This window comes from Alosa sapidissima, chromosome 2, assembly GCF_018492685.1.
Source record: "Alosa sapidissima isolate fAloSap1 chromosome 2, fAloSap1.pri, whole genome shotgun sequence".
Lineage (NCBI taxonomy): Eukaryota > Metazoa > Chordata > Actinopteri > Clupeiformes > Clupeidae > Alosa > Alosa sapidissima.
In genome coordinates, this window is record NC_055958.1 from 34,394,973 (window position 1) to 34,413,194 (window position 18,222).

At 44.2% G+C, this 18,222-nt stretch overlaps 2 protein-coding genes and 1 long non-coding RNA gene across 4 annotated transcripts in view; 1 reads left to right on the top strand and 2 right to left on the bottom strand.

The window, feature by feature from the left end:
• Positions 1 to 103: 103 nt before the first annotated feature.
• Positions 104 to 8,927, bottom strand: LOC121693104 (zinc-binding protein A33-like). 2 transcript variants are annotated; one of them, XM_042072304.1, is made up of 6 exons: positions 7,956 to 8,927; positions 5,585 to 5,674; positions 5,192 to 5,422; positions 1,502 to 1,524; positions 1,296 to 1,414; positions 104 to 775 (listed from the first exon to the last, which is right to left on the bottom strand). In XM_042072304.1, the coding sequence occupies exons 1-6, from the start codon at positions 8,349 to 8,351 to the stop codon at positions 231 to 233; spliced, it is 1,404 nt and encodes a 467-aa protein (XP_041928238.1). In that variant the 5' UTR covers positions 8,352 to 8,927; the 3' UTR covers positions 104 to 230. The 2 variants fall into 2 exon arrangements, with proteins under 2 accessions (XP_041928238.1, XP_041928231.1); XM_042072297.1 differs by having other exon boundaries at positions 5,579 to 5,674; positions 7,956 to 8,632.
• Positions 782 to 18,222, top strand: part of LOC121693442 — an 18,216-nt gene continuing 775 nt past the window's right edge. Inside the window, exons 1-2 of the long non-coding RNA XR_006025504.1 lie at positions 782 to 890; positions 14,665 to 14,668. This is a non-coding gene — a long non-coding RNA (uncharacterized LOC121693442). The remainder of the gene's footprint in view (positions 891 to 14,664; positions 14,669 to 18,222) is intronic.
• Positions 17,436 to 18,222, bottom strand: part of LOC121693021 (zinc-binding protein A33-like) — a 14,801-nt gene continuing 14,014 nt past the window's right edge. Inside the window, exon 6 of the mRNA XM_042072163.1 lies at positions 17,436 to 18,222. This exon is cut by the window's right edge and continues 619 nt beyond it. The gene's annotated coding sequence lies outside the window, so the exon portion shown is untranslated.

The following is an 18,222-nucleotide window of genomic DNA, read 5'->3' on the forward strand; positions in this document are numbered from 1 at the left end:
TGTCAACTGCATTTCATTGGCTCTGTACCTGTACTCTGCTAAATGACAAATGAAATCTAATCTAAAAACAGCAAAACAACAAATAAAAGGGCAACTTACATAGTCACATGGTAGTGGTTTCTGATTTATTAAGTCACATGATCACATACATGTAGTGGTTACTGATTTATTAAATCATCCAGCACAATAGTTCAGCTTTAAATGATTCTGGTTAAGAGGCAGAATGGGCTCTAACTATGCTGCTTTACTGTTATTGAGGCCTTCACTGGTAGGATCCTTAGAGGAGCGATATTACAGGGAATGTTAAAGTATGGAAACACTCTCTCAGTGAAAGTGTGTGTGAGAGTGTGTAGGTGTATGTTATTATCAGGGTTAGAGAATGCCAGCTCTCCTCTGTCCCAGTCCAGCTGCACTCTGATCCTCTGGAGTTTCTGCTGCACTGGGAGGAGAGTGTCAGACTGTGGAGTAGCACGTGCCCAGTATTTACCATCTATACGACACACACGCCACACTCCACTCACATAGTCATATTGTCCCTTCCTCTGGGTCGACGCTGTCTTCACACCCACATCCCACTCTGTGATCTCTCCAACCTCCACATCCCAGCAGTGAGTCCCTGAGTTAAAGCCCTCAGAGCCCAGGACATTGCCATAGTAATCAAATCTCTCTGGGTTATCAGGAAGCTGCTGCTTCTCATCAACACGTCTCACACTGATCAGATCCTCAGACAAGATGAGTTGTGGGTGTGCAGTGTTGGGATCCAGAGTCACAGGAGCTGCAGAGAGAAAGAACACACACATGAGCTGAACACTGAGTGATGTGTGATGAGGATGTGAATGATGGTCATTATCAATAGGGCTGAGTGATGTGTGATGAGGATGTGAATGATGGTCGTTATCAATAGGGCTGGTACCAAGTATAATGACACCTGTAACTGGGCAGTTGTAGTTTATTTCTGTAACTTACATGAAATTGATTATCTCTAGTAGGGAGTGTGAGTACAAGCTTCTTTATGAGAGGGGGATCATAGAGATGTGGAGTAGATGTTCCCACTGAACTGGGAATGCCCTCCATCCATCCATCATCCATCCATCCATCCATCAGGCCTACCATGCACTGTAGTTATCATGTGATGTTTGTGTGTGTGTGTCACTGTGTACTCAATGTACTGAACAATCTCCTGCATCTTCTCTTCGTGTGTGTGTGTGCGTGCGTGAGAGAGAATGTGTACTCACTGTTTTGAACAATCTCCTGCATCTTCTCTTCGTGTGGTGTGTGTGTGTGTGTGTACTTACTGTACTGAACAGTCTCCTGCATCTTCTCCCAGACTCTGAACTTCAGGTTGCCCAGGTGCTTTGCCACATTGATCAGAGCTCCTGAAACCCTCTCTGGATCCTGCAGTGTGCACTGGGCTCTGGAATAACATTCAGGAGTCAGTGCTGCTGTGGGTTTGGGTTCAGAACCACAGAGAAGAGAGAGAGACAGGAGGCAGATCACTCACCTTTCCACTGTGCTCTTGTAGTTCTGGAAAATAAGAAAAGAGAAAGTAGGTTAAACATTACTGCTATAATAAGGTCTAAGGTCTTTTGCTACATCTTGGTCAATTTTGAATGTTCCTTTAGCACTGTTTTTATTTTCGTTAAAGACTGACCAATTGACACAATACCGAAAAGATTCTAATGAAGCACCTTCTGAGGAAAGGTTATTAGGTCTGTTCATTCCTCCATCAGACCCCCCCCCCCACACACACACACACACACACGTACACACATACACACAAACACGCACACAGTCACACAAACATGCGCACACAGTCACACAAACATGCACACACACACACACACACACACACGCACACACACACACACACATACATACACACACACACTCTCTCTCACACACACACACACACACACCAGGGGCGGCGCCAGCAGTTGAAAACATTCGGGGCTTAACCCATAGAGTCTAAACTGTTCTTAAAATTCCCATTTTGCCTGCCCTTGCTGCTCACTTTTCATAAATGAATCCATCAACTCTAGCCTCATTTGCACCACATTAATGCCATATTATGGAGACTAATTTTGACAATTAAAGGATGTAGTTACATGTTGCTATCTTGACATTTCTGTCTATAGGTTACTGTATATAGGCAATAGCCTATAGCCACCAAGCAAAGTGGCATTTTAAATGGCAGGATGCATCATATGGTTCATGTTATGCTTAGCTTAAGGAGAAAAAATCATTGAAGACTCACTAATTTGATTCTACAAAGGCAAAGTATCTAAGTAGCCTAGACAGGCCAGCACTGTTTGGTCAGCTCCAAACTGTAGGCCAGTGAGTGCAGGGCAGGCTGATGACAAACCTGAACTTGTAGCCTAAATGACCATAACAGCATTACTCCACCACCTCCTTGTTTTTGTTGCTTTTATGATTTCCTTATAACTTTCTTATACCAAATAGGAAATGCAAACCATGACATGCCCAACCCTGGAACTGACTGACTGTATCTCTTTCTCGCGCACGCGCATGCTCTAAGTAGCCTACATTCCAAATGATGTTTTATGGTCACGTTCAAGTTAGATCTGCTGCATGAAGGAGAGTGAGAGGACACCTGTGTCCTGCTTTTATGTTTGATAAATAGGTCCATCTCATCTCAAAGTTTCAATGCACGATCGGAATAATGGTTTCATATTTGTTAGTCAACTTTGTAAAATACATTCTACACTCAAAACATTCGGGGCTGAAGCCCCGGCAAAATCGGCACACACACACACACACACACACACACACATAAACATGCAAACACACACATACATACTCATACATACAAACACACACACACACACACATACATACTCATACATACAAACACACACACACACACACACACACAATATAGTATGTCTTTATAGCACTGCACAGATGTTGATCAGATGTATTCGTTCCTTGATGATCACTTTATTGATTATGGCTACATGTAGCAGGATGCCAATGGCATGAACTAATGATGTGGTATCAAACACATTCTACCTTTAGTGAAGAAGGGTCAGTGTGCATATGATGAGGGGGTTTGGATATGTGTCATGACTCTCACTTGTCCAACTCCAACCAAGCAAAGAACTACTATTGAATCTGCATCACCCACAACCCCACCTGCATTCATAACCAATCTGCATCACCCACAACCCCACCTGCATTCATAACCAATCTGCTGAAATGGTGGAGTGTTCAATAAACTAATCAACACACCCTGACAACACTGCTCCCCCTGCTGCTTCAATAAAAACGAACTCATACACATGACATCACCCAAACAGCATCCAAAATAACTGGCCTCCCTTCCCCCAACCTATCAGAGCTCAACAGTAAAGCCACCAATCACAGAGCACGGAGCACCCGCACATGAGCCCATTCCCCCCTCAACCCCTTCTCCACCAATCACAGAGCACCTGCACATGAGCCCAGTCCCCCCTCAACTCCTTCTCCACATGACTCCCATCAGGGGAAGATACAGCAGCCTGATATCTGTGGGCAGCCGTGGCCTACTGGTTAGCGCTTCGGACTTGTAACCGGAGGGTTACCGGTTCAAACCCTGACCAGTAGGCACAGCTGAAGTGCCCTTGAGCAATGCACCTAACCCCTCACTGCTCCCACTGCGCCGGGATTAGTGTGTGCTTCACCTCACTGTGTGTTCACTGTGTGCAGTGTGTTCACTAATTCAGTGTTATTCAACCACTGTGCCGGGGCACACTAGTGTGCCGTGAGAGATCATCAGGTGTGCCGCAGAAAATTATCCAAATGTCACTCACTGGTCCAGAAAAGCAACTGTTGCATCAAAGAATGTATAACCACATGCTCTCATTGATTGTATGATTGTACAATTTGTGGTATGCAGGCATTGTACAACGGGGGCCCCATATCCAGTATTCACAGAATCATCACATATACAGTTCATTACAACAATTAAATTATATATAGTCACCTACAAATCAAACAAGAGGGTGCTTGTTTTATTGAGCAGGTCTTGCATAGAAGCCATAATAAGGCCATATCTGTGAATTATTTTAAATTTTAGGCTATATATATATACTTATATACACCAGACTCACTCAGGTACTACAGTAGAACTACAGCAGCCTGATATCACCAGACTCACTCAGGAGCTACAGTAGAACTACAGCAGCCTGATATCACCAGACTCACTCAGGAGCTACAGTAGAACTACAGCAGCCTGATATCACCAGACTCACTCAGGGGCTACAGAACTACAGCAGCCTGATATCACCAGACTCACTCAGGGGCTTGAAAACGGCTACGCTACAGTAGAATTAGTGCACCTTCTGCCATAGCATCCTTAAATGTGCTCATGGGATTAAATGTTACAACATGGCCTTGTGGTAACACATTAGGGTGTTAGGTTGAATGTGTCCCTGTTATGTGCTGTGAGAATCTGTCTCTCACTCGTTCTTTCTTGTTCTCTCGCTCTTTCTTTCGTTGTCTCTCTCTCTCATTGGTTCCTCCTTAGAGCACTCCATCCTGGCGGCCTCATCTTACTTATCTGTGTACTCTTCAAGCGGGATTCACATTGCACGTGCAAACGGCAGCGCTGCACTATGGAACATATTATTTTCAATGGCTTGCGTGCGCAAGAACTGGTCAGCCGCTGTGCTGAGCAACCTAGTGGCGAGTGAAGTGCATGCCGTGAAGCCCCCTTTATGGTTGCAGGTACTCCCATAGCTGCAAGGTCATTCAAGTGAAGGTGTCACTGTTCTCTCACTCTCTCTCTTCCTCTCTCTCTCTCTCTCTTTCTATCTCTCTCTTTCTCATTCTGTTCATTCAGACCATGTTGTTTTTTCCACTTACCCGTATAGTGTTCCTGCTCTCCTGTCTAGAATCCCCTCAAATGAGAACATTGCCTCACACCATATCATCAGCACATATTATTGAGGCAAACATGGACGAATGGGGGTGGGTGGCACTGGCAGGACACCTCAACAAAACAGCCAGATGTGCTATTGTTAGATTATCACTGGACTTAGAGTTGTAAATCTAACACCCTTACAGCCAGATGTGCTATTGTTAAATTATCACTGGACTTAGAGATCTAACACCCTTACAGCCAGATGTGCTATTGTTAAATTATCACTGGACTTAGAGTTAGACACCCTTACAGACAGTGGATGGTTCCTACCTGCAGGAATGTGATGTCATCAGCTCCCATCTCCTCTTCTATGGCTCTGATTGTGTCTGAAAGAGATGAGATCTCTCTGCTCATCTTCTCAATCTTCTCCTTCATCATCTGACTCTTCTGCTCCTCTTCCTCCCTCAGTGCAGCTATCCTGGCTGCCTCTTCATCTCGTAGAAACTGGTGAAGATTCTCAAACTCCTCCTTGATCTGCTTTTCTGTGTTCTGGGTTTGAGTCTGAATAAGATTGTATGACAAAATCATTTATTCAATTTGACTACAGGTATGAGAAGACGTTTCAGTAACGTTGAAATGTTCCTTAACTTTAAATGATTTACTGATAACATAATTAGACAATTATGCTTCTTTATTACATGATGCTGTATGTCTAACCTTAACATGAGCTGCTGTTTGGTCACAGATGAGTTTGACTTCTTCAAAGGTCTTCAGTTTCTTCTGTAAGGGCTGCAGTTTGATCTTGAGCTCTTCCTGAAAACAATGATCAACACTACTTTAGACTTGCCTACACCACACTACACTCTGCACTATAAACCAAGTTGCTTAATTTGTAAGGAGTCTAGGGTGAGGGTGGTGTGTGTGTGTGTGTGGGGGGGGGGGGGGGGGGGGGGGATGGGGGGCGGTCTATGCAAATACTGCATATTGCATAGAAGAGAGACATAGAGGCAACATGGAGGCTACTACAAAGTGTACTAAAAAAAAACGTTGGGCACAATTAAACCATCATCATCACTTTGTTGTTGGTAATGACTATGACTATAAGAGACATTGGGAGTGGAAGTGGTGATTTGGAGGGATTTGAGGGCTTCCTTAAGTTTGCTGCTGTATTCTCAGTGAGAGTCAGAGTGGGAGTGTTGAGCACAGAGGAACCAGCCCACAGGGGAAAAGCCCACAACGCCCAACACACAAAACAGCAGACACCGCCATCTACTGTTATATTAAAGGAACTGCAGTACCTCCTGCCATGAATCATCCACACTGGATAGGCTCACTGTATTACTTTATGTCCAGGGTAAATATCAAGATTTGTTGTTGTTAACCCTTATAAGGTGTTCGGGTCTGTGGGACCCGTTTTCAGTTTTTAGCTTAATAAAAATGATACAAATAATTATTTTTTTAAACTAAGATTCATTGGCCTTGGCTCATTTTCTGTGAGGAACATAAATCAGAAAACATTTTCAATGAACCCCCCCTGCATACCCCCCCTTCACATTTATATTACACACAGGATGTTCGGGTCCACTGGACCTGGAACTAGTTAAAGTGTGGAAAGGTTCTGTGTGTGTGTGTGTCAGTGTGTCAGAGGGTTTTGATTGTGATGCAGAGCAAATAGTTTCAGAAAGTGAGGATAACATTTCTGAAAAGAGTCCGACACTGAGTTTGAAGAGGAGGATAAGCATCAGCCAGCTCCGAAATGTAAAAGAGCCTCAGGACTAGATCAGCAGCCAGGACAAGCCTGCAAGCAGCCAGCCCCAGGACCATCCCGTGAGCAGCCAGGACCAGCCCGCAAGCAGCTAGCCCCAGGACCATCCCGTGAACAGCCAGGACCAGTCCGCAAGCAGCCAGGACCAGCTTGTGAGCAGCCGGGACCAGCTCGCAAGCAGCCAGGACCAGCCTGTGAGCAGCCGGGACCAGCCTGCAAACAGCCAGCCCCAGGACCAGCCCGCAAGCAGCTAGCCCCAGGACCATCCCGTGAGCAGCCAGCCCCAGGACCATCCCGTGAGCAGCTAGCCGTAGGACTAGCCCGTCAGCCTACATCGAAACGCGAGCGAACCTCAGGACCAGCCCGCCAGCAGCCAGCCCCAGGACCGGCCAATAAGCAGCAAGCCACAGGACCAGCTCATCAGTCAGCTTCAAAACGCAAGCAGGCCTCAGGGCCAGACCGTGAGCAGCCAGCCATAGAACCAGCCTGCATGTCAGCCAGCTCCAAAACACAAGCGAACCTCTGGACCAGCCCGCCAGCAGCCAGCCCCAGGACCAGCCGATGAGCAGCAAGCCACAGGACCAGCCGTTGAGCAGCCAGCCATAGAACCAGCCATTGAGCAGCCAGACATTGGACTAGACTGTCAGCAGCTTGCAAATGACAACATATGGATGTCAAAAAATGGTAGAATTTAATGATCTTCCTGCTCAAGAAATTAACTGCCATGAACTGGCTTGGCTGCCAATGTGATTCGGATGCTACCAGGACCTACATGCTTGGCAGTCACTCATGCACAAGACATCAATTCTTCTTTTTACCTTTTCATGCCATCCCCTATCAAAAAATACATATGCAATACACACACAGTGACTATACCACACTCATGTGTGGTATAGTCTGGTATAAAATTGCCGTGTTCAATGGCTTCAATGTGTTGTTCAGACAGATGTTATTGAGTTGCTTCATTTGTACAATTGTTGATTATTTTCCAGTTATGCCCGTTTTATGATGCATTTCCTTATTTTGTTATATTTCAATACAAAAATAAATAAAAACGAGTGGCACTTCTATTCACAATTGTGATTTAACAAAGGTAAAGGCAACACATTTAACATATGTGTTGTTTATATTATTTGCAATTGGGATGAAGTAATCATCTAGTCAGTATTTAAAAAAAATAAAGTTTGATTATGTTGAATTAAAAGGCCTAAAATGCAATGGGTCCACTAGACCCAGCAGCACCTCCTGTGTAACAAAAAAATGAACACCCTATGAGGGTTAATATAGAGTACTACAGTACAGTGTCATATATCAGAGTAAGATTCTTACCTTACGGTCAATTGCTGCTTCATCTATGGGACTGATGGTGTGATTTTTATGTTTCCTAGAGTCTCTACACACCAGACACACAGGCTGCTTATCCTCCAGACAGAATAGCTTGAGTTTCTCACTGTGCAGACTGCAGAGCACCACAGACCCTGCTGAAGCTCTCTGACTTCTCTCCTGTAAGAAGGTCTCACACAGGTTCCTTAATGCCATGTTAAGGGGATATTCTTCTTTTGAGCACTTCCTCCTGCAGTAGGGACATTCTCTGTGTCCTTTACTCTCCCAGAACTGCTGCAGACAGGTTTTACACACACTGTGAGTGCAGGTCAACAACACGGGATCCTTGAAGATGTCACAGCACACAGCACATGTGAGATCCTCTTCCAGTTTAGAAGCCATTTTGTCTCTGCAGTAAAGTCTCTCTCCTCTGAAAGCAATTTCACCAGCTTCACTTTCACTTTCAGCAGCAGCCTAAGAGTTTGAGTCCGTCTGTCAAAAGAATTGCACTCACCACAAGATTTTTCAGGCTCACAAGTTTCACTTTAACACAAACTGTTTTCCTCATTAGACAAAACACTGTATTTCAAAATGTTTCTAACAAAAGTATCCCACATTGGTCTGCCTAGCAAAGAATAGAGAACCAACCCGTCATTCAACTTTACTTCCTGCTCTGGTGCCTGTCAGACAGAGGGAGGGACTATTGCAAAGAAGGATTCTGATTGGCCAGCCTTATTCTTGGCAGACCAAATTCCCCTATCACACCTACCTCAGACTCCATTGGAGTTCAGGTCAAAGTCAGTTGTGATCGTGAACTGTACCTGCAGAGACACATAGACTGACCCCAGATCAGTGGATTAGGCTCTCTACATGAAAGTTCAGTTTAACAGTAGGCAGGCAAGACTTTCCATGTGTGATTTGTGCAAATAACTAGCGAACATGATGAAACTACAGTAATAACCTGGGACACATGCACACACAACAATGTATTATTAATGTCAAAACATAATCTTACTCACTGGTAAGTATGAAGTCAAGACATAGGACATTATCCTACATAATTGTCATTCAATGCAGACATGCACTAGACAAATACCATAATGCTCTTTTCATGAGATTTGTTTGTTTTTAAATCACACACACACAAGGTTTGAGTAAATTATTGATCTGTTCCGATCTAAAATATAACACTATGCAAAGGCAATTAGGAAATATGGTTATGGTTATGGCAGACAACTTCATCAAAAGTGACTTATCATAACAAGAGATATGAGTAAGCATGGAAAGTGAATATTACCAAGCTAGAGAATGGGCAAGCAAATTAAATGTGTTTAATCCCCCCCCCCCCCCCGTCTCCCTCCACTGGGGCCCCACTGTCACCAGTTACGAACCCCCCCTCCCCCCCACACGCACACACTACCCTACCCCCTTAGACTATATGCACCCATACCTGGGTGTTCACCTGGACTGGACACACAACATAGATGCCCTATGCAAGAAGGACCAGAGTTGTCTCCATCTACTTAGAAGACTGAGGTCTTTCACTGGTAAGAACTTTTTACGACTCAGTTGTAGCTTCTGCACTTTTTTTATGCCGTGGTCTGTTGGGGAAGTGAGAGCTCTGAGAGGGACAGAAAGATGCTAAACAAGCTGGTGAGGGGCGCTGGCTCTGTTATTGGCTGCTCTCTGGACTCCATTGAGGTGGTGGGTAAGAGTTGGATGTTGGATCATCCATCACGGCCAATTCTACTCTCCCCCTGTACGGGCCAGTGCTAAGCAGCTCTTTTAGCAACAGACTGCTGCACCCATCTTGTAAGAAGGAACACTACCGCAGGTCTTTCAGTCTATCTGCCATCAGGCTCTTTAACACCGCTGTCATGAAGTACTGCACTGTTATACCACCATCATGAAGCGCTGCACTGTTATACCACCATCATGAAGCGCTGCACTGTTATTATTTAAACTTTATAATACCACCATCATGAAACACTGCACTGTCATTATTTAAACTCTGTCTGTACTATTCTATTATTTTCTACATTTTATTTTGTTATTAATTTAATTTAATAATTGTTTAATATATTTATTAAAGTTTTATTTTATCTTATAATGTCAGTGTATGGAAAGTGAATATTACCGACTTGATTAAGCTTAATATGGGAATATGAAAATCCAGCACTGCATCAACCACATTTATTGGCACCCCTGGTAAAGATAAGTAAAATACAAAACTATCATCTCTTGGTGTTTATCTGAGTTTCACAATAAAACCCAAGAGGAAAAGTCCAGTCTTGAAGGGAAGCAAATGTATTCTGAGAAGAAAAAGTAGAAATATAAATCTATATAAATTTAAAATATAAATATGGGTGTCAGCTGCACATAGAAGTGTGTGTGTGTGTGTGTGTGTGTGTGTGTGTGTGTGTGTGTGTGTGTGTGTGTGTGTGTGAGTCAAGTGACATATTATGGGATGGGGGACCATATGGGCGTCTGTGAGCTGCACACAGAGGCAGCTGAGGACCAGGGGGGGACGAGGGTGATGTGGGGACCTGGACACAACGTGGGGCCTGATCAACCTGGACACAACATGGGGCCTGATCAACTGATCAACCTGGACACAACATGGGGCCTGATCAACCTAGACACAACATGGGGCCTGATTAACTGATCAGCCTGAACACAACATGGGGCCTGATCAACCTGGACACAACATGGGGCCTGATCAACTGATCAACCTGGACACAACATGGGGCCTGATCAACCTGGACACAACATGGGGCCTGATCAACCTGGACACAACATGGGGCTTGATCAACCTGGACACAACATGGGGCCTGATCAACCTGGACACAACATGGGGCTTGATCAACCTGGACACAACATGGGGCCTGATCAACCTATCATGGACACAACATGGGGCCTGATCAACCTGGACACAACATGGGGCCTGATCAACCTGGACACAACATGGGGCCTGATCAACCTATAGGTGTCGTCATGAGTGTGCCGTCACTTGCCCCACACATCAGCGCCGACACAAAGACCCACACCAGTGTGGTTTATTAAACCTGCATATACTATAAAAACATATTTCTTGAAAAGTTTCCCTCATGGTCTAATGGCTTAAACGTATCTTTACACCTACTTCTTTATTTTTGAAATTGGCCTCCATCTTGCCCCGCCCCCTCTCCATGCCCTGTTCCTGCTGCTGCAGCTGATTGGCTCTTGTTCTCCCTCAAGTGGACCCACTCAGCGGTGGCAAAGTGCTGTGTGGAGTTGTACTGAAAACAATGGAATCTGATGCAGTCGGACATGGAAAGTCCAGTGCAGCACACTCACATCACAACAGCGCTCATGTGTGGAGGCCTTTACAGCCTCTCAGCACACTCACATGACCACTCATGTGTGGAGGCCTTTACAGCCTCTCCAGTGCAGCACACTCACATCACAACAGCTCTCATGTGTGGAGGCCTTTACAGCGTCTCCAGTGCAGCACACTCACATCAGCTCTCATGTGTGGAGGCCTTTACAGCCTCTCCAGTGCAGCACACTCACATCACAACAGCGCTCATGTGTGGAGGCCTTTACAGCGTCTCCAGTGCAGCACACTCACATCACATCAGCACTCATGTGTGGAGGCCTTTACAGCCTCTCCAGTGCAGCACACTCACATCACATCAGCACTCATATGTGGAGGCCTTTACAGCCTCTCCAGTGCAGCACACTCACATCAGCACTCATATGTGGAGGCCTTTACAGCCTCTCCAGTGCAGCACACTCACATCAGCACTCATGTGTGGAGGCCTTTACAGCCTCTCCAGTGCACCGTTTGTCACTTTCTTTTACAAAGCAGGTGAAATTGATTCCCAACTGGACAGATTAATATCCCTGAAGTTTAATTGACTTGGTGTTATAATGTGATGATTAAGTCAAGTGTTCCCTTTATTGTTTGAGCAGTGTAGGCTACATAGTGCACAAAATGCCTCCAGTCCCCCTTTCAATGAAAGCAAATGCAGCTTACGTCTTTCTAGCACAACATCATGCCCAGAATGTGTAATGCCCAGAATGTATAATGCCCAGAATGTGTAATGCCCAGAATGTGTAATGCCCAGAATGTATAATGCCCAGAATGTGTAATGCCCAGAATGTGTAATGCCCAGAATGTATAATGTATAATGCCCAGAATGTATAATGCCCAGAATTTATAATGCCCAGAATGTATAATGCCCAGAATGTGTAATGCCCAGAATGTGTAATGCATCCAAAGTACATCACTTGGAGGTTTTCTTTCCTATTTTTTCGTACAGCACTGACTGAGGAACCAACAAAAACATTATTTTCTTCACTTGACAGTAGATGAGATGACATTGGCATATTATAATATATAACAAAGGCACCCATGCATAATTTGTCTTAACCTTTGCAAACTAACCACATTGTAAGTAAGGAAACAATGAATATAAATACATAAATTGAAAACAATAAACAAGTTTGACGAAGCCCTTTCTCACAATAATAGTTCATGGCAGACACTTATAAACTGACCGAATAATATGTCAACAACTCCATTTTGCCAGTCTTTCTTGAAGGAGGATTAGCCATTTAACCATGAAACGCCTACACTAAACATTGTCTCAAAAGGGTTTTAAAATGCCCCAAATCGATTTAAAAAAAATCACCCTGACGGGTAATGACAAAAACATATTGACTCATAAATCTAGATGACGCAGTAAGGCATAACTATGTGCACCATCAACATACGTCATGTACAATGCACAACTAAAGATCAAAGTACAGTAGGATTAGTTTTTTTTTTTTACATTTTCCCAGAATTGTTGTGAGAATTGCTTTAAAAAAGCTTAAACTGTTTACCATATTGTTAGTCGCTTTTGCTAAAAATGCATCAGCCAAATGTAATGTAATGTAGTCAAAACTGTACAATCTATCTCTTACCTCTATAATTACATATCCTATTTAGGATTAAACCCTAATTCAGTTTCTGCCTCCTGAGTCTTTCTGGTGGAGTAAGTAGACATAAAGAACACTGTACCTGATCACCGTGATCCACACGTCTGAGTGTTCTGAATCCTTTAACAATGTGACAGACAATCGTGGAGGCGAGCAATAAAGCAACTGCGACCTCTCTCAGATTTGTACTCTCACATCTGACTTCATCAAGTGAATTCTTATGTTGTAGAAGTCAAGGTTTATATAAACAAAGGTACTTCCTCCACCCACTTCTCTTTTCACTTTGTCATGGTCAGAGCCTAAAAAGGTCATTCAAAAACTTAAAGGGTCATTCAAAACCATTCTTTGACGTTTGAGATCCAGCCCTGGACTATACTCCCCTGACAAGCTGAAAGTCTATCTGCAGCAGGGTGACCCCTAAAGTCTTCAATTTCCAGTTATTTTGATAGTGAGTGTCCATCTAGTGAACTACATCACTGAGTGTCCATCTAATGAACTACATCACTGAGTTTCCATCTACAGTAGTCTAGTGAACTACATCACTGAGTGTCCATCTAGTCTAATGAACTACATCACTGAGTGTCCATCTAGTGAACTAGATCACTGAGTGTACATCTAGTGAACTACATCACTGAGTGTCCATCTAAAGAACTACATCACTGAGTGTCCATCTAAAGAACTACATCACTGAGTGTCCATCTAGTGAACTACTTCAGTGAGTGTCCACCTACATCACTGAGTGTCCATCTAGTGAACTACATCACTGAGTGTCCATCTATGAACTACATCACTGAGTGTCCATCTAATGAACTACATCACTGAGTGTCCATCTAGTGAACTACATCACTGAGTGGTGAACTACATCACTGAGTGTCCATCTAATGAACTACATCACTGATTGTCCATCTAACTACATCACTGAGTGTCCATCTAAAGAACTACATCACTGAGTGTCCATCAATGAACTACATCACTGAGTGTCCATCTAATGAACTACATCACTGAGTGTCCATCTAAAGATCTACATCAGTGAGTGTCCATCTAAAGAACTACATCACTGAATGTCCATCTAATAAACTACATCACTGATTGTCCATCAAAGTCAAAGTCAAAGTCAAAGTCAGCTTTATTGTCAATTTCTTCACATGTTCCAGACATACAAAGAGATCGAAATTACGTTTCTCACTATCCCACGGTGAAGACAAGACATATTTTACCAATTTAGGTCCACAGACAAACATAACATTCAAGTAAACAAAAAAGTAAGTAAATAAGTAAATAAGAGGGCACATATAATAATGAAAAAAATAAGAGCAGCAAAATTTGGTTGAAATTGTGCATAGACAGTCAATAAAATACTAGTGCAAAGTCAGGCCAATAAAAGGCTTGGGTAGTTCTGTTTGACCTAAGTAAGAAAGAAAGTGGCATAGTGGTGCAAGTTATGTAAGAGCAGCAGAAGTGTTGTGTTTTCAGGACAACAACAACAAGTTGTAAAGTGTACAAGTGTGCAAGTGGAGTAGTGCAGGCGGCCATTGTGGGTCCAATGTCCAGGATGTTATGTAGCTGAGGGTGGAGAGGGGAGAGGAGGGAGAGAGTTCAGTATCCTTACAGCTTGGTGTATGAAGCTGTTGGTGAGTCTGGTAGTGCGGGAGCGCAGGCTTCTGTACCTCTTCCCAGAGGGCAGTAGATCAAACAGACTGTGAGCGGGGTGACTTGCATCACTCACAATTTTGGTCGCCTTGCGGGTGAGGTGGGTGGTGTAAATGTCCTTCAGGGAGGGGAGTGAAGCACCAATAATCCTTCCAGCTGTGTTCACTATGCGCTGCAGGGCTTTCCTGTTGTATTCAGTGCAGCTTCCGCCCCACACAGCGATACAGCTGGAGAGGATGCTCTCAATGGTGCCTCGGTAGAATGTGGTCATGATGGCTGGTGGAGCACTTGCTCGCCTGAGTTTCCGCAGGAAGTACAGGCGGCGCTGAGCTCTCTTCGCCAGTGATGCAGTGTTGGTGGTCCAGGAGAGGTCTTCACTGATGTGCACCCCCAGGAATTTGGTGCTGCTCGCTCTCTCCACCACAGCACCGTTGATGGTCAGTGGCAGGTGTTGGGTGTGACCTCTCCGGAAGTCAACAACAATCTCTTTGGTCTTGCTGACGTTCAGCAGGAGGTTGTTGTCCCTGCACCACGTGGTCAGATGGTCGACCTCCAACCTGTATTGAGTCTCGTCGCCCTTGGTGATGAGACCCACCAGAGTTGTGTCGTCAGCAGATTTCACTATGTGATTGTTGCTGTAGGTTGCAGTGCAGTCATGCGTCAGCAGGGTGAAGAGCAGCGGACTGAGCACGCAGCCTTGGGGGGCCCCTGTGCTCAGTGTGATGCTGCTTGAGGTATTGTTGCCAACACGTACTACTTGAGGCCTCTGACAGAGGAAGTCCAGTAGCCAGTTGCAGAGGTAGGTGCTGAGTCCCAGTTTGTCAAGTTTGCAGATGAGTTGTTGTGGTATTATGGTGTTGAATACAGAACTGAAGTCTATAAACAGCAATCTCACATATGAGTCTCTTTTTTCCAGGTGGGTGAGGGCTGGGTGGAGGGCAGAGCAGATTGCATCCTCTGTAGACCGCTTGGCTCGGTATGCAAACTGGAAGGGGTCCAGGGTGGGGGGGAGAATGGATTTGATATGTGACATGACAAGCCGCTCAAAGCACTTCATGATGATGGGTGTCAGTGCCACAGGGCGGTAGTCATTGAAGCAGGATGGAGCAGTTTTCTTCGGCACAGGTATGATGGTGGCAGCTTTGAAACATGATGGGACGATGGCTTGCTTCAGGGAAGTGTTAAAGATGTCTGTGAAGACATCCTTAAGCTCCCCTGCGCAGTCCTTCAGCGCACGACCTGGGATGTTGTCTGGACCTGTTGCCTTACGGGTGTTGATAGCAGCAAGTGTCCTCTTCACGCTGTCGGCAGAGAGGCACAGGGGCTGCTCATGTAGAGGGGGATGGGTCTTCTGTGGGCAGGTGCTGTTTTGTGCTTCAAAGCGAGCAAAGAAGCGGTTCAGGTTGTTGAGCAGAGGGATGTTGCTCTCACAGCTCTGTGGCGCGGGCTTGTAGTCCGTGAGGGCCTGAATGCCCTGCCATAGGCTTTGTGCGTTCCTGCTGTCTTTGAAGTGGGTGGTTATCTTGTGAGTGTATTCCTTTTTTGCTTCCTTGATGCCACGGGACAGGTTGGCTCTCGCTGTTCTCATGCCAGCTTCATCCCCAGCTCTGTAGGCTTTGTCTCTGGCCCTCAGCAGCCTGAGGACATCCCCTGTCAGCCATGGCTTCCAGTTAGCCCGAGTGATGATGTCTTTTGTGTGGGTCACATCATCGATGCACTTGGTGATGTAAGAGGTTACAGTGTCTGTATACTCCTCTATGTCTGTCCGGTTGTTGTAAGTGGCTGCCTGCTTAAACATTTCCCAGTCTGTTGTGTCAAAGCAGTCTTGACTGCTCCATCTAACTACATCACTGAGTGTCCATCTAAAGAACTACGTCACTGAGTGTCCATCTAATGAACTACGTCACTGAGTGTCCATCTAATGAACTACGTCACTGAGTGTCCATCTAGCGAACTACGTCACTGAGTGTCCATCTAGCGAACTACATCACTGAGTGTCCATCTAGCGAACTACATCACTGAGTGTCCATCTAGTGAACTACATCACTGAGTGTCCATCTAAAGAACTACATCACTGAGTGTCCATCTAGCGAACTACATCACTGAGTGTCCATCTAATGAACTACATCACTGAGTGTCCATCTAATGAACTATATCACTGATTGTCCATCTAACTACATCACTGAGTGTCCATCTAAAGAACTACATCACTGAGTGTCCATCTAGTGAACTACATCCCTGATCACATCACAGATCCTATACGGCACACACTCTTTTGAACACACATTACTACACTTGATTCATCAATTCAATTCCATTATTATTCTGCTACAACTGTGCTGAGGATGTGAAGACTCAATTAGTACATTTCCTCTGATTACTGGGTGTGAAGACTCACTCAGTACATTCTCTCTGATAACTGGATGTGAAGACTCACTCAGTACATTTCCTCTGATCACTGGGTGTGAAGATTCTCAACAAAATTTGTTGCAAGAACATCATTTGTTTTGTGTTCTGAGTGGAAACACTGTGGAAGATGCCACCAGAAACATTCCCTCACCCTCTCAATCCTTTTGAAATATCATCTATGGAGTTTATACATTTGCAAACTCTGTATGACACTCTGTATGACAGAGCTTGTAAATGTCTCACAGAGATAAATGTATCACAAGTATGAACACATGACTCATGGGACTCCTACAAATACTGATTTGGTTTTAATCACTGATGAATTCCTTATGAAAACATATTAAAGTAATGAAGAAAAGTAGTCAATGTGACATTGTATCAGTGTATATTATGAATAAAAACATCATTATTGTATTATGTTGATATGTCCATAAATTATCTCTCTGTGTAATGGTGATGATCTGGGTCCTGGTATCAGTAATGTTGTTTAATGTCTCTGTGGAAAACTCAGTTCTTTTTGGTTATTCATCCCTCACATCAAGTTTGTCTTCAGTAGTCCAAACCTTACTGCTCTAAATTACAGCTTTCATCTGGTTATAAAGACAGACACTTACAACGACAATACATACATGACATTTGATTTGATTCATGTAATAATCAGTCTTGACTAGTGCAGGAGTTTGTGTTTACTGCAGTGCTCTCAGTCTCTATAGTGCTGTTTAATCTCCAGCATTTCTGACCTCAGATCAGACAGCAGCAGGACCAGCTGCACCTGTGCTGTGTTGCTGCTCTGCTACTGGAAACCTCACAGGTGAGGAGCATGTAGTTACACAATAACCACCACTAGATGGCAGTATTCATACTTTCACAAGCCCCTATAGGAAAGTGACACCCCTAAACAATTCATACAAATATTATATACAGGTGTGCACAGAATAGGCCTAATACACCAATAAAAAATATATATATATATATATTTTAGTTTAATGCATATAGCCAAATAGTCAGCACTGTCAGTTTGTAGTTTGTGTTCCAACAATGGCCACCAGATGGCCCTCTAAATGAGCTAAATTCTAAAATTCCAAAAAATGGGCAATGTAGAAATACCAGGATAGTGTAATAAATGGCATCTTATTTTAGAGGATACTCAACATAGAACATCAGACAATTCAATTCTGAACTAAATTAAAGTAGCCAGAAAACGATGCCTCACAGGTCAGATATCAGATTGACTGCAGTTACTGTGTGA